At 32.6% G+C, this 15298-nt stretch overlaps 5 protein-coding genes across 5 annotated transcripts; 2 read left to right on the top strand and 3 right to left on the bottom strand.

The window, feature by feature from the left end:
• Positions 1-30: 30 nt before the first annotated feature.
• AC631_05366 (uncharacterized protein) lies at positions 31-480 on the bottom strand (the record flags this gene model as incomplete). Its single annotated transcript, XM_015614195.1, has 1 exon — positions 31-480. A coding segment is annotated over one exon (450 nt), but the record flags the coding sequence as incomplete, so codon positions are not given.
• A 1851-nt stretch (positions 481-2331) lies between these two features.
• AC631_05365 (leucine-rich repeat domain-containing protein) lies at positions 2332-3552 on the top strand (the record flags this gene model as incomplete). Its single annotated transcript, XM_015614194.1, has 1 exon — positions 2332-3552. The coding sequence occupies one exon, from the start codon at positions 2332-2334 to the stop codon at positions 3550-3552; it is 1221 nt and encodes a 406-aa protein (XP_015464980.1).
• Positions 3553-6967: 3415 nt separating this feature from the next.
• On the top strand, positions 6968-8315 carry AC631_05364 (uncharacterized protein; the record flags this gene model as incomplete). Its single annotated transcript, XM_015614193.1, has 2 exons — positions 6968-7084; positions 7149-8315. The coding sequence occupies 2 exons, from the start codon at positions 6968-6970 to the stop codon at positions 8313-8315; spliced, it is 1284 nt and encodes a 427-aa protein (XP_015464979.1).
• An 821-nt stretch (positions 8316-9136) lies between these two features.
• On the bottom strand, positions 9137-10453 carry AC631_05363 (uncharacterized protein; the record flags this gene model as incomplete). The annotated part of the gene is made up of 1 exon (XM_015614192.1): positions 9137-10453. One exon carries the CDS (start codon positions 10451-10453, stop codon positions 9137-9139), a length of 1317 nt encoding a protein of 438 aa, XP_015464978.1.
• A 3307-nt stretch (positions 10454-13760) lies between these two features.
• AC631_05362 (CAP domain-containing protein) lies at positions 13761-14582 on the bottom strand (the record flags this gene model as incomplete). The annotated part of the gene is made up of 1 exon (XM_015614191.1): positions 13761-14582. One exon carries the CDS (start codon positions 14580-14582, stop codon positions 13761-13763), a length of 822 nt encoding a protein of 273 aa, XP_015464977.1.
• Positions 14583-15298: the final 716 nt, after the last annotated feature.

The raw sequence follows: 15298 nt of genomic DNA, 5'->3' as shown, positions 1-15298 counted from the left end.
AATATGAGCTATTAATATTATTGCCCACACAAAAAGCATGACGCCTGTATATTTGGCGACAGGTGCTCTTTGGATAATGTAGTTAGATGGTAATGCCCAAAAAAGGTAACCAAAGTTAAATATTGCCGCTACCCAAGAATATCGTTGGCCCGTTAATCCTAAGTCTTCCTTTAAAGAATAAGCAGATGCATAATTAAGGGACAATTTATCTAAAAATTGCAATGTATACGTGATGCATAAGATCGGTAATAACCTCTTATCTATCTTTCGTCTAATTTTTGAATATTCGGATTCAATCTCTTCTTCTGATAGTTCTTGAGCTTGCTCGTACAAGTCTAAACCAATGGCAGTACTTTCCACGTCTTCTCTTACAGCAGACTTCACTGATATAATTGGATGAGATGATTTCTCTGAATTTTCATTTGATTCATACTTCGCCAAATTTCTTGCTGAAGAAACGTTTTCTCCATTAAGTAACATTTTTGATAACCCCTAACCATTAAATCTTAGAACTGGAAGCAAAACATCTTTTATAGTCGACCGATATTGTCACGAATTTCATTTTTAGTATTGCTCAATACTGATATCATCTTATCACTCCGCAGAACAATCGAAAAATTTACCCCCTTTAGGGTAGTCAATCCGCGATACAATCTATTGACAATTGTTTGGTTATCTGTTTTCCAAAAGGAGGTTAGATGGATTTTGTGTAATTACGCTATTAGTGGAAGAGAAAAAAGTATCTTTTTCATCCCTATTAAACGATATGACTGGATTATCAACTAATGGTATTCATGCGTCTAATTAATTGTACAATATTCTTTATTAATTTCATAAGGATAATATTCTAATATTACAAAGATAAATTTATATAATCCATATTTTTGTACAGATATTTTAATTTGCGGATGTATGCCTCTCAAATTCCGAAAAAAATTGAGAAGCTTTTGGATAGTATTTTGGACTCATACTGTGACTAACTTCTGGTCTGGCTGCTTTTTTTGCTGCTTTGACATACTTTAATCCTAAAGTAGCAAGTATAAGTAAGGGCTATCAAGGCATATTAAATATATCCCAGGTATTATTGGGCCTTCTCCCTGCCTCCCAGACTGATAGGTTGTCGCATTAGAAGCTCCTTTCATACCATGCCAAGACATGGCTAAAGCAACAACTTCAAATTTCCCAGTACATGTTTTTGTTAATTTGATAGCATCTTCGTTTGCTTCACCTCCTGTACTTAAAAACATAGCCTTGTCTAAACCTTTTGGTAAAATTCTTGTCAATTTATGTGCCAAGTTTGCAACTATAGGGACAAACCATTCCGCTAATAAGATGGTCTAAATTAAAGGCATGTTCTGTGATAGTTTTAGATATTTCAGGAAGACTGTGACCAAGCAAACAAGACATTTACCTGATGTGAAGTCCAATATATGCTTCCCATCATGGGTACAAAGATATACTCCTTTTGCTTTCGTAACTATGATGGGTGTGAAGACACCTCCGTAAGATAATAAAGATTTAGATTTAACCAAAACTCATTTGCATCAGCTGAAGAATATAAACACATAATTTACTGTACTTTAATTCTCTCTACCATTATTATGCCTTCTCCTAATGCATACTGCTCCCTATATATACCTACCATATTCATTCGGTTTTTGATTTCCGAAATCTCCAATCGGATCTTATTATATTTCTCCACGGAAGTAACAAGCATAAGTTCCTTTACAGATTATTCTCGATGCTTTTTTTAATTTTAAAGAATATGAATTGGTTCTATAACAAGTGGACCTTCTTTGCTAACTATAGTTCAAATAATATAATTTTGTAGTTTGATAAATGAATTTATGTGCTGCGAATTACATTTGCCGAAGATTCTGCAACATTTCATGAATTACAAGAATTAAAAATAGACTAGATTATGGATAACTCTAACATTGCATAAATTCAAAGAATTCTTATATTGATCTATATTTTTTGTCGCTGAAACAATTTTTATTCAGAAGATGTGGTTCGATGGACTGCTTACTAGAATTACATAGTATTAAAGTTGAAAATTTTGATTATGAGAGAACCATAATCCATAGTGCTGAAGTGCCGTTACTGCATTGAAAGTATTAATAATACTATATTGAAATATAATCTTTATTATAAATTAAATAGCTCAAAGTTGAAATTAAGAGTAATATTTAATTTCTTTATTTAATGCAATTTCTCTCAACCCTGATAGTTACTCGACTATTTAAAGCTAAAGTTTACTTAACCAAATTTTCCACAATTTAAAAATCAAGTTATATAATGAACCTATTCTTTCTATTTCCAGTTGAGTTGATGGAAAAAACATTATCATATCTTTCTCCCGATGAACTAACATGCAAGTTTGATCTTGACAATTTAATTTATGAGAAAACATTTAGTTCATATCATCAAGTTAGACAGATTGCTTTCTCTGCTAAATACCAAGGTACACATGTGACCATTTCCAATATGAATATCAATAATTCCCTTCAGCTATCAGATTCCCAATTACGATATATAATCACAAAGGAAATGACTATAAGACCCAGAGAGATTTCCCTCGTTTTGTTCGATTGCAATAGTATTTACTCTTATACTTATATCAATTTTATGTTAAGTCACTATTTAAAGAAGCTCAAATTATTTACAAATAGATTTAATTTTCAATTAAACATATATGGTGATAATCTGATTGGTACTGAATTGTTGTTAAATGCAATATTTCAACATTTTATCTGTTGCGATTGCACCGTAAATTGGTTTGCAATTAATTATAAAACTGTGAAACAATATAACGAATTCGAAAAAAGTTTATTTTCTGAAAAGGGTTATAAGAATCCTAGTATAGAGAATTTAAAGTTGAGTCTTTTCAACTCATCAAAATTGAGGGTGTACTTTGCATATTTTAAAAATCATAATTGTCATCTATGTCATAATTTGAAAACCTTAGATCTATCGTATAATAATATTGACGATGAATTTTTGGCTAGATTATACTTTCCTCCTCTGATACAAGATCTTGATTTATCAAACAATAATATTTATACCCTATCTGATAGCTTTAATATCAGCAACTTAAACAATTTAAAAAAGTTAGATTTATCTAATAATAACTTGATTAAGATATCAATTAGCCTTGGTATGTCTTCCAAGTTAGAAGTACTAGTACTATCAGGCAACAACTTACATAATTGTAATTTCTTACATAAACCATTATTTCAAAACTTGGTGAATCTTAATTTATCGCGGAACTTGATAAGTAATCTAGCAAATCTTCCATTATCTTTAAAAATATTAGATTTGAGTGGTAATTTCTTGAGCTCTTTTTTCAACGAACAAACTATGAATGTTTTTCCGGAGTCTTTGGTGCAATTGAATTTGGCATGGTGTAAAATAGGTATTGATGATAGGCTGAATAGCATTGGTTCAAAGCCAACGTTAAAACTAGAAAATTTGCCCAGGTTAAAATCGTTGATACTTACTGGTAATCGCTATCATAATTTCTACTCTGAGCTATTGCAGGTGTGGGAATAATATAATTGATTCTTGATTTCCAACTCAAAATCATCCTTTTTAAGCTTGAATGAATTTAATAATAGTTGTCTAGAACACTTCATCGATAAGATTAGTTCTTTATTCTTATGCGTTTTGAATTTTTCAAATAGGACCAAAGCTTTTGCCATAATTCTACTTTTCTATTAGTATTATGCATAGTATAATATCTATAAAAAGAAGTGTACTCTCGGACTGATGACGGCACGAAAGCAAAGTTCAACTTTTGAATGCAAAATATAACTTCATTCAAACTGAATAAATTTCGTTATGTTCCATCTTTTTCAGAAAACCCATGTGGCTTATATAACCCTATATATTTAACTTTGCACCAACATGTTCAAGTATTTGCTTTAACTTATCATGCGATGTTAGTGACCTAGCATGTGTGTCATTTTGGAGTACATCGCGTTTCCAATCGTTGAAAACAAGTAGATGAGCCTTTGATGCTGGGTAATCGAAGAGTTCTTCCATATTTTCTAATGGTATCCTTTTAGTTTCAGGAAAGAGGAAGTAAACTCAAGGTATAGATATCATTGCCATTGATGCGAATAAGAAAAATATAACATAATCCATACCTTTAATCATATTTGTAGTGAACCGTGTCATGAAAAGACAGATAACCATAAAAACATTGACTTAACAGCTTAAAAAGATGTCCTTAAAATCACATTCCACTTATCCAAAATATATTATATAAACCTAACGCAGTACGAAATAATTTTTTAGAATGACATAAGATAAATTAAGATTCCATTTATTTCCAGTATAGTTATCAAGAATGTAAATTTTCAAAGAGCAAATTATTTATGATATAATTTCATGTATTCGTACTAAGAAATTTGCAAAGATGGATCCTTATTTTTATCTAAACCTCCTAACGTAGAGTTCTCTCAAATTGAGTTCCTAGTGATACACTTGCGTATTGTCGCATAATGAATTCCTTAATTACTCAATAAATAAAAAATAATTTAGTGGGGCATTCAATATATAACAGAATGAGAACTCAGTTATATTTAGATCTCAAGATAAGGTTTCGCTTCGCGAAAGGCATATATAAAAAAAAAATAGTTTTAGATTTCAATAGTTGGCACACTATAGACCAAGCAAAGCCTTTTTCATTGCAATAGGTGGAATATAACTTATGTATTCAATGTCTGTTGTCGTATTACCATTACCTATGTTACTCAATCCATTTTGAATTCAATTTGCATTTCCAAGGTATTGTTACCATTAGTATTTCCATTTCCTTTATCTATATTTGAGTTGCCGTTCTTAACACCATTAAAATTACCAGTATTAGAATTACGTTGACATTTCCATTACTGCTACCTATGTTGTTAACTCCATTTTTAATACCGTTCTGATTACCTATATTATTGTTACCATTCATATTTCCATTTCCACTGCCAGTTCTTGAATTCCCATTTAAATTACCATTGTAGTTTCCACTGTTGAAGTCACCGTTGCCAACACCATTGTTGTCACATAAATTATTCACGCCGTTGATATTACCGTTGCCATTACCATTGCCATTTTCACTGCCAGTGTTTAAGTTACCGTTGTTGTTGCCATTATTATTACCAACAATACCATTACCTTTTCCATTCCCACTTCCTGCGTAGCTATTTCAATTTCCTGTAAAACTATTTAAAGAAATAGAATCCCTCTTAATTTTTGTTCTTTTTTTTAAGCAATTGCTAATGATACTATACTATAAATTATAACGAATATTCCTAATTTCATTTTTAATCTATGATTAAACCTGTTAAAAAATTTGATTTCAACAAATCTTTTATTTCAGCGAATCTAGGAAAATATATATAATGTTTTTTGAACTAGGCAGATTTATTTCCTGATTGTCCTTTCATTATTAAAGGTTTTTTTAAAAAAGGGATACTAATTTAGTAAATTTAAAAGTATTCATATATCCAAAAGGTTTTATTATCATTACTATAATAAGGTAAGTTACAAAAAATATATTAATTAACAAAAAATCTTTGATATAATATTGGAAAAGGGTCACTGATCATCAAAAACGTAATGTGAGTTAGTTTATATTGTAAATATAACCAAAATGTGACTGAAGTGGTACACTTTCATCCCATAAACCTGAAAACTTTGGCATAAATAATACTCTATCATCTTCAAGAGTCTTAATATGCAACCTAACTCCATCAAGAAAGATATAAAATAAAGTAAAATATTTCAAAAATATATTACTTCAAATACGTATTTTTCGCTAGTATTTTTCAATGGTTGCGAAATTTAAAATATTTCAAATAGGAGCACTGAAAATATTAGTGCATATAATTTACGAATAGGGATCACAAGAAAATTGTGAGTTAATAATTGTCATAAGCAACATTTAGCGATACACCAAATTCAATTGATAATGAAAAAATTATACAATGCTTCATTCATTCCTCCTATATTACAGTGGACCAAATTAGGATTTAAGTCTATTAAAGAAGGGAAAACCTATGCCAAAGGAATCGAAGTCTTCAACTTAATCTAATAATACAAAAATACCAAAATTAGAAACCTTACTTGTTAAAATTATAATAATCGATAATATTGGATCACTATATAAAGTTAACTAATATTGCAAAAGTAAAAGATAATATCCACGATTTCTTATGCCTGAACCTATATATGGTTTTCCGGTAGATACAGCTTGTAATTCGATGCTAGTGCTTTCACTTCGCACAAATGAAATAGTATGGAAATGCGAATATAAAAATGGGGGACCATTATTAGCTGAACTATACCTCAAATTACTGGCTTCACTTTTAGGCTCCATCGTGAAGATACTTTGGTTCCTTCAGGCTTGTTTTCATTTGTGATTGATATTTCTGATAGAAGGGTGGTTGTGTATTCATAGGAAGATATAGTGGCACCTAACTCATTTTTAGGGGATGCAGGACTATATGCAAGAAAAGTTTCATGTTTTTCAAAAAATGTTTCAATTCCAATAGTACTTGGAACCCCAGAACATGAAATACGAGTGCGGTATTCAGATGATAATATCTTTTCACTTTTAAAAATAATAAAACAAAATTATAAATAAATCAGCAAAACATATTTCCAAAGTAAACGATAAAATAAAAAATCCAATGAAGTATTATGTATTTTGTACTGCATTCAATTGAAGAGTAAAGTAGATAATATTATATCTGAGTCTTATCAATTCCTATGCGGAACATAACCGGGTAATGCTTTTGGGGTTTTTTTGATTGTGATACGCATTCGACAGAGTCAAACTGTCAGATTCCCCTTTTTTGTCATAACGGATGATGATTCCGATATTTACAACCACCTATGCTATTTAATAAATTAACTTCTTCCTTCGAATTTGATAGATAAAAAGAGGTATATAAATATTTTATGAATTTAAATGAAAGAGAAGACGGAATTAATTGATTTTGTGTCTGACTTTATTGACTCGAATTCCCAAGAATTCTCTATAGAAATTAACCAATTCTTATACAATAATCCTGAAACAAATTTCGAGGTATGTGTGACACACATGGTATTATTAATGAATATATCAAAGTAGGAAACTAACAGGAAATTAGGAATTTAAAGCACATGCGCATCTAACTGATTATTTGGAAAAAAAACCTGGGTGGGAAGTTACTAGATCTGCGTTCGGAATTGATACCTCTTTTGTGGCTATCTTCAAGCATAAACCTAAAGAAAATTCCAAAGTAATTTCATTCAATGCTGAATACGATGCGTTGCCTGAAATGGGACACGCCTGTGGCCACAATCTTATAGCTACTGGTGCAATTGCTGCAGCAATCACTTCAGCTGAGGCAATGAAAAAGTTTAACATCGCAGGAACAATAAAACTCTTTGGTACGCCAGCTGAAGAAGGTGGTGATGGAAAAGGCAAAATGCTTAAATCAGGCGCATATGACGATGTTGATGTTTCCATAATGCATCATGGTAATTCCGAAAGCCCAGGTCAAGCCTTCGTACGTACTGCTGCGTCATTTAGATTTAATATAGAGTATTTTGGAAAGGGCGCCCATGCTGGTGCTTGCCCTTGGCAGGGAGTTAATGCTTTAGATGCGGCGTCTATTTTTATGCACGCTTCTTCCTTACTAAGACAACAGTTTGAAGCAACTGATAGAATTCATTTTATTGTGACTGATGGTGGTGCTGCTGCAAATATTATACCAGATTACACTAGAATTAAAGGTATTATTAGGGCAATTAATAGAACTAAAATGGCTGAATTAAAGAAAAAACTCGTTGGCTGTGTTAAAGCTGGTGCATTAGGTTCGGGCTGTACATACAAAATCAATTATGAAAATGAATATAACGATATGATTTCAAATGTGCCTTTAACAAATTCTTTCCGAAAATTTTTCAATGGATTTTGCGAGAAGGACAATGAGCCCAAGTTGAGGGACTTTTATAGCGAAAAAAATCTTGTTAGCTCAGCTTCAACTGATCAAGGAAATGTATCATGGAATATTCCTTCTCTCCATTCTTTTTTCTGCATCAAGTCTGATAAAGAACCTCACACGATCGAATTTGGTGAAGCAGCTGGTAAGGAATCTTCTCATGTTGCTTGTCTAAAGTCAGCTAAATGTATGTCTTTAACTGGATTGGAAGTATTGTATGATGACGAGTTTTATACAAAGATTCATTCGTCATGGAAAGCTGATATTGAAATTTTGGAACCTAAAAATATAGACTTGAATACGTTAGATGAAGAGTTCACATACAACTAGTTGAATCTCTCTGAAAAATTGATTCACATGTTTAGAAATTCATTCCGTAATTTTATGTAAAATTCAGATTATAATTTCTTAAAGTGCACATCTACTTGCAAATATGAGCATATTTAATAATGGAAATTGTAGTATAATATACGAGTACGTATAAATTCATAAATCCATTAGAATTGTATGTTTCAGTAACATAATAAGACTCTTCTTTATCACCTGTCACTTATTAAACACTGATAACCCTTGTTTATCACACTCGCACTTAAAGGCCCGCAAGGTACATTTGTTTCCTGGAGATGGGGGATAAACAATTTGTACTTTGTGTATGGTATAATAGTGGTCTGATGAGAAATTTCTAGTTATCGTAAAGCTATCACCATAGATGATTTTGGCAGTCGATGAATTACGGTGAATATATAATTATTTCCTAGGGGCCAGAATATCAAAAAACAAAAACACAATGTATAGGAACCTCATCGGATACCCACTTATTAGAGACATTAATGCTATCTGATTTTGGCATAGATAGATGAATAGTCATCAATTCAAATAGCTACCTTGGTATGCTCTCAATGGATCAAAGATATAAATACTATCTTAATGTCATCTTGCGCTTATCAATTCGGAGATGCGCGTGGACGGCACTACGCAATGATGATTTGGTGGCATGAACCCTTTAAACCAAGCTGACTGTTTTAAGACTCCTTTAAGGATGAGAAGAATAAGCCTAATATACATATGGCTACAAATAAAACCTTTAAGAAGATTCTGCATAGTTACTCGTTTAAGAAATAGGATCATTAATGACATAATATCATTCCTAGTTATACTAAAACAATATCGCAAGAGAAATTGGAGTACTTTGGAGTTTCTTCTAGATTTGACGCAATCCCCAACTGTAAATCGATTGTATGCGTTAATTCCAAAGCGCCACAAGCACTACTGTAATTGGGACCAAGTAGTATAGAGCTCAAATTAATTTTTTCGTTGCTGAATAGTTTCTCGATCGGAATTTCCCATTCTCTTATAAGAGGATCATTGATATTTGGAAAAAAATCTATTAAGTCAAAAGCCAATTCGTAGCCGTAATTTTTTTTGAATAATGGAGTAGTTCTTCTCACTACCCCCCTGTGACCATGCGCGAATATAGAAAAGTTGCTAGTAATTGAAAGCGAAAAATCTGTAACAATAAAAGAGCCCAATTGTGACGATTCACCACAATACAATATAAAGTTGGGTCTCATATCTTCAATTCGACTACGGATAAACAATTTCAAAGTTTCAGATATATTTGTCGAATTATTGAACAATCTGGGAAGTAGTACCAACTCTACTTCTAATTTAACATTACCCACTAATTTGTCATAAATTTCAGATCTATAACTCTTATTTAAAATTCCTCTAATTGCCCTTGTATTTCTATGTGACTTCTTAAGTGGGTTTGAAATTGATTTAAATGATGAAATTGCTTTAGAATCCTTCGGTTCATAATTATCAACATAAAGTTCTAAATACCTTTCATCCACAATTCTTTTCAATTTAGATCTCCATACAACTGCCTGCTTTGGTATCTCTAAGGAATTCCTAAGCACCGTTATCAAATTTTCATTTCCAAATGGTTGAAAGTTTAAAAATTTCTGGCATCTACTTGAACTACTAAATCGTGAATCAGGCACAACCTCAGCCTCTAATGAATAGAAGGCACTTAAAATCATAGAATCTCCTTCTATTCTATTGATAGTTGGAGGTAATGTAGTGAACTTGCCACATTCACGACATGTTGCTGACAGAGGGAATACGAAATCGAAAGGATACTCTTTTACTTCATCCTCGGCAAACTTCTCTAGGTTCAATGTAGAATTCAATTTCTCAGTCTCCATAAACAAATGGTGTGGCTCCTCATGATAAATGTATTTTGTTCTTGTATTAGTATCAATATTCCCATTTTCTTGAGTATACGTGTCTCTAATGACGATTCTTTCGATATAAGTCGTATGTAAAATACCTGAGAATCGTAAGCTTATTGCTCGAAGGTCAAAACTTTTTTTCGCTTTTATTTTTAAAGAACCTGCTACTTTATCATTTGGCTTGTATATGATGCTATCATCAACTGATATTTGTAACTGTACTTTGGAAAACATGGTTTGCTCAAAAACTAAGTATTCAAAAGACTCTTGTATTTTTGTTATTAAATGTGTCTCTAGCATGACCCATACTTCTAAAAATAAATAATGGTAAATGTACAAGATAATCTTTCTTCGCGTCGCATATTGATACGCTTAGATCGGGAAAGGCTCATACCATATTTACCATAACCGCATTCAATCTATTTGCTGCGAAAGCGCAAATACATGTCTTGTTTGTTCACTTCCCACTTGTGGTACCTGTGCTTAATGGACGACTATGACTAATATATGTACGAATGGTGTGTTATTGACACGCTTACTCCTATTTGCATATAGACAAATAAGCAATGCATGCTAGACACAACATACCCGCATACTTTTAGGTGAAGTAAGCCTTTATTCGAAATGAGTGAGACAATTAAGTTACAACCGAGCTCACCACGTAAACAAAATTGAAGCACCTCCTACCTGCAACGAACTAAGAAGAGTAGTCGTTTAAATTCTTAATATCGATACCCTTCAATTGGAACGTCATGTTCATGCAAAGATAGTCCGGTCATGCACAACATGCCATAGTTCCAAAATAGAGTATTATGAAGTCGAGAACACCAACTTGGGCATAACTATTCCAATTGAGAATTATCTATCCTCAATATGAACTTACTATTATTCAAATTTTATTTTTTGACATCAAATAAGGTGCACGTTCTGTAATGCATAAATACCTCTTACCCGAAATCTGATAAACTTCTATGTGAATATATATGCAATCACCGATTGAGCCCGCTGTATTCGGACTAAAAAAAGATATTCATACGACTATCCGGTCAAGTGCCTAAATATTTATGGTTCGAATGTTTATGCAATTGATAGTTTACCAGTTAATATATATAGATAAAGTCCACACCTTCAATTTAAAATTAGGCGAAAGAAAGTTTCAACAAATAAACTCTTAGAAGACTTTAGTTCCAAATTGACGAATGGGTCGGTGAAAAAGTTCAATAACGATACGTTTGTGAGGCTCTAGAAGCTAAAGAGTATCCACTTTAACGAAATTCCTCGTGATGTGAGATATTCTCAGCAGTTGAAAGCTTTAAGTTCGGCCTTTGAGTATAGTTTGTCAACTGAAGGAAAAAAGAACAGGTTGAAGATACTCGATTTGTTTCAATGTATGATCCAATTATGTTTAAATTGATCCTTGAGCATTCACCAATAGATAGCACATTATATTTGGATTTATTAAGGAAGTGCATTTTGACGTTACAAGATAACCGTAGAGAAATACAAGCGGAATACGATTCTGTTTTGCTGCCATATGGATGGGGAGATAAGCTCAAGCCAGGGCACTTGAAGACCAGAAATTTTTGGTGATCAATATTCCAGAAATAGTTTGCTTGCTGGTGTGTTATTCACAGGTGCTGTTCCGGTCGTCGCTCTTGGAGTTGCGACTGGTCTTAGTAGACAGTGTATCGACGAATTTTCGTGTTCATTTTTACTCCGATTTCTTTTAAGACTTCCAAGGATATGATCAGACCATTTTCTCTAAGATTATCCCTTTGTCTGAGGTAAAAAAATATCTAAAGTGTACAAGAGCACGATGAGAGAAGGCATCTAGAAGGTGATTTTTTTAATTTTATATACCATGCAGGTGATATAGAGACATACCTCTCTTACCGGCTGTTATCAACCGGCAGACATATCATACGAAAATTTATAGAGAATTCTTTCCAAGCATCACCTCTTTGATAACATGTCAGTAGAAAGAGGTACAGAAGTACTTGGTTTGACTATTAATACCTTATTTATTTATTACTGAACATAGATCTGTTGATACTTCCTACTAAACATGCAGCCAAGAAAGCAACGATAAAGGTTGTTAGCTTTTTTTTCGTTACCAGATAGCATATTTTATGTAATTATTTAAGTGGGAAATTGAAAGACTGGAATAGACCTAATCCTTGTAAATTACGCCCGATCATAACAGCTATTTATACAATTACTGCAAAGTCGCACTCGTGATAATATTCTGTCATTCTGGTAATTTGAGCGGCATGCTTACATTTCTGTATTACGCATTGATTATAAAATTGCTACAGCAACAAGAAGATCGTACATGAAGCTGACTTTTAAAATTTCACGTAAACATGGAAATTATTGAAAACTTTTTTGAGCTCCAGCGTTTTTTACATTATTTAACCTAATTAGCAATATTAAAACTGGAACTGATAGTTTTGCGAGAGATAAAATATAAACCTATAAATAAACCTAGCTCGCGCTGTAACTTTTCCAAAAAATTACTTTCAATTTGTTTTTTGCAACATTCATAACCAATACATGATGATTTCACAGAAAGAAACGCACTTCATATTTATTTCTATCACCATGAATGACCGGGCCCGTCAAAAATAAAAACCCATACTTTCCAGAATTGGCGTCCTGGATGAAGAAATCATATTTGATAAAAACTCCACTACTCTATTTTATACTTTTTCGCAATAAACTCTCACAAACTCTACAAATCTCAACCCACCACAAATTTCTGTGTAATTAAATAGTGTAAGTTTTTTCATAATTAACTCGCATTGAAACGTTATTCTTTTGAACTTATTCTCCCCAAAAATGCTTTGCAAGTGCAGCTAAAGAATTGGAATTAGAACAGTGACAAGGAATAGTATCATTGTTCTCTGATTAATGGCAAAATGTGGCCAGATCTTTCACTACTCGATCACAACTGGATAACGCAAGATCTGCGTCACCTGGAATCGGCTTTGGAACCCCTTTCTGAAAAGAAGAAATACATTTATAGCAGATCCTCATATTTAGAAGTTTAGAATGGTAGTTTTCTAAGCCTGATTGACAATTTTGAATCAAATAAGCAACAAATAATTTTTTCATCTGCGCCTCGTATTAGTTCCTAAATAAAGCATTATTGCAACTTAATGGCAACCATACCAAAAGTATCAGTTTTCTAATTTTTCCGGCATTTCCAGTATTTCCAGTATCTCCAGAATCTGGGTTTGTTTTCAGAGGGGCTTCATTCGGACAAAATGTTAAGAAGGCTTTGGCCAAGTACGAGGATTTTCAGGAAGAAATTATAAAACAAAATACAGCATAGCTAAATTTTTGAATAAATGAATTGGTTCAAAATTGCGAGTACTTGAGGTAAAGGGAAAGTTTGTGGTATAATAATGAATTTTACCCTTAATATATAAATATTTACCCAAGTGATTTATCGGAAAGTTTATAAGTACTTTTTCTTCTTGAATATTAAACAAAGAGGCAACAGGCAGGATATAGCTTAAACAGTCATAAATCTAATTGATCAGTTTGATGTAGGTTCTAGGACGTTCTCGGAAAAGAAACTTCTACCTGTCTGAGAATTAATGCCAATGATGTTACCTCTAGTGTTGGAATATTCACATATTGTATACTGGCCCCACTCATTGTCACAGATGACTCTGGCACAACCAACTTGACTAGTAGATTTCCAGACTACTTGAGTAAAGTGTCCTGTAGTTTCGTTGAAACCAGGGTTACCAAAGTTGTATAATTCAATTTCGTCGTACCAAACATCGACAGGATCATAACCACCCAGGTATCCAGCAGCCAAGTTTTCACCATATGGTCCACCTGAATGAATTAATGCAACATTTTCACAGGAGAACGAAGAGTTGGCATATTCTGCAGCATATAAAGCTAAACTATCATTCCACTCTAACGATTTAACCCCATGAAGGGCCCTCTTTTCATTATGAGCATCTAGAATATCAGCTTCAAACTCCGTAGAAGTGGTGGATCCGGAAGACGTTGAGGAAGAAGTTGAGGTAGGAGAGGTGGTAGGAGAGGATATTTCACACTTTAAATTATTAGCCATAACCCATAAATCTGAAGACCCAGTATCAATTAAAACACCCATTTCGTCGTTATTAGATCCTACTTTTATATTAGCCAAGTAAAATGTTTGCCTATTCCGTAATTCCATCTCTGTAGAATCTCTCTTAGAGACATGCTGCCTTTCATCGAATGATATATCTCTTTTATCATTACCTCTTAAAACCTTAAAGTCTATCCTAAATAAACCTGATATTTCTTCAAGCTGTCCCATAGAAAATACAAGCAACCCTAGCAAATTATAAACTTTCATTTTTCTTACTTAAGACACTGCAAAACAATTCGGAATTGCAATGTTTTTATACATACACCTAAGAATATTAATATCTTTGTAACAAATACTCTCATTTTATTTCATTTTTGCACTGTTGAAGTAATGTTCCATGAGAGGCCGAAAGACTCGAGTTACCCTACAGATAACGAAAATTGATAGTGTCTAAGCCTTCTTCTGTACATCGGAATATTATATTATTGTATCAAGCTTTGCAATTATGAGTGACCCTTTGTAATAATTTTCTTGGCTTTAAGACCTAATGCTAACTTTTAGATATCCAGGGTTAACAATTCAGCTATAAATATAGTGGTATATATGCTGTAATTCTTGGAAAATTAAAAAAATAAGTATTCTAAACAATTTAAGGATATTTCATTCATGTTGCATACTTCTATTGGCTTTGCATAGTTAATGCAAGACAAAATATTAGATTGTACATAAATAGATACTATTAATAGTGACTTCTGTATGTATGCTAAAGTCTCATTTATTATAATATATATATTTAAGCTGAATGTGTATTGTCAGAACAACGTACATACTGAATTTTAATCTTAAAATATTGTTGCTTCCTTTCTGTATTCTGAGCTGAATTTGCGTGTTCTTTTCTTTTCAGAAGAGACAGCTTTTTCATATCTCCTATGCACATTGGCCATGGATTTATTTCTGAGTAATGTAGTAGGACTACACTTAAA

The sequence above is a fragment of the Debaryomyces fabryi genome, assembly GCF_001447935.2.
Source record: "Debaryomyces fabryi strain CBS 789 chromosome Unknown contig00198, whole genome shotgun sequence".
In the NCBI taxonomy this organism is placed as follows: Eukaryota; Fungi; Ascomycota; class Pichiomycetes; order Serinales; family Debaryomycetaceae; genus Debaryomyces; species Debaryomyces fabryi.
Note: the sequence above shows the minus strand (reverse complement) of the source record. Positions and strands in the feature narration are given on the sequence as shown.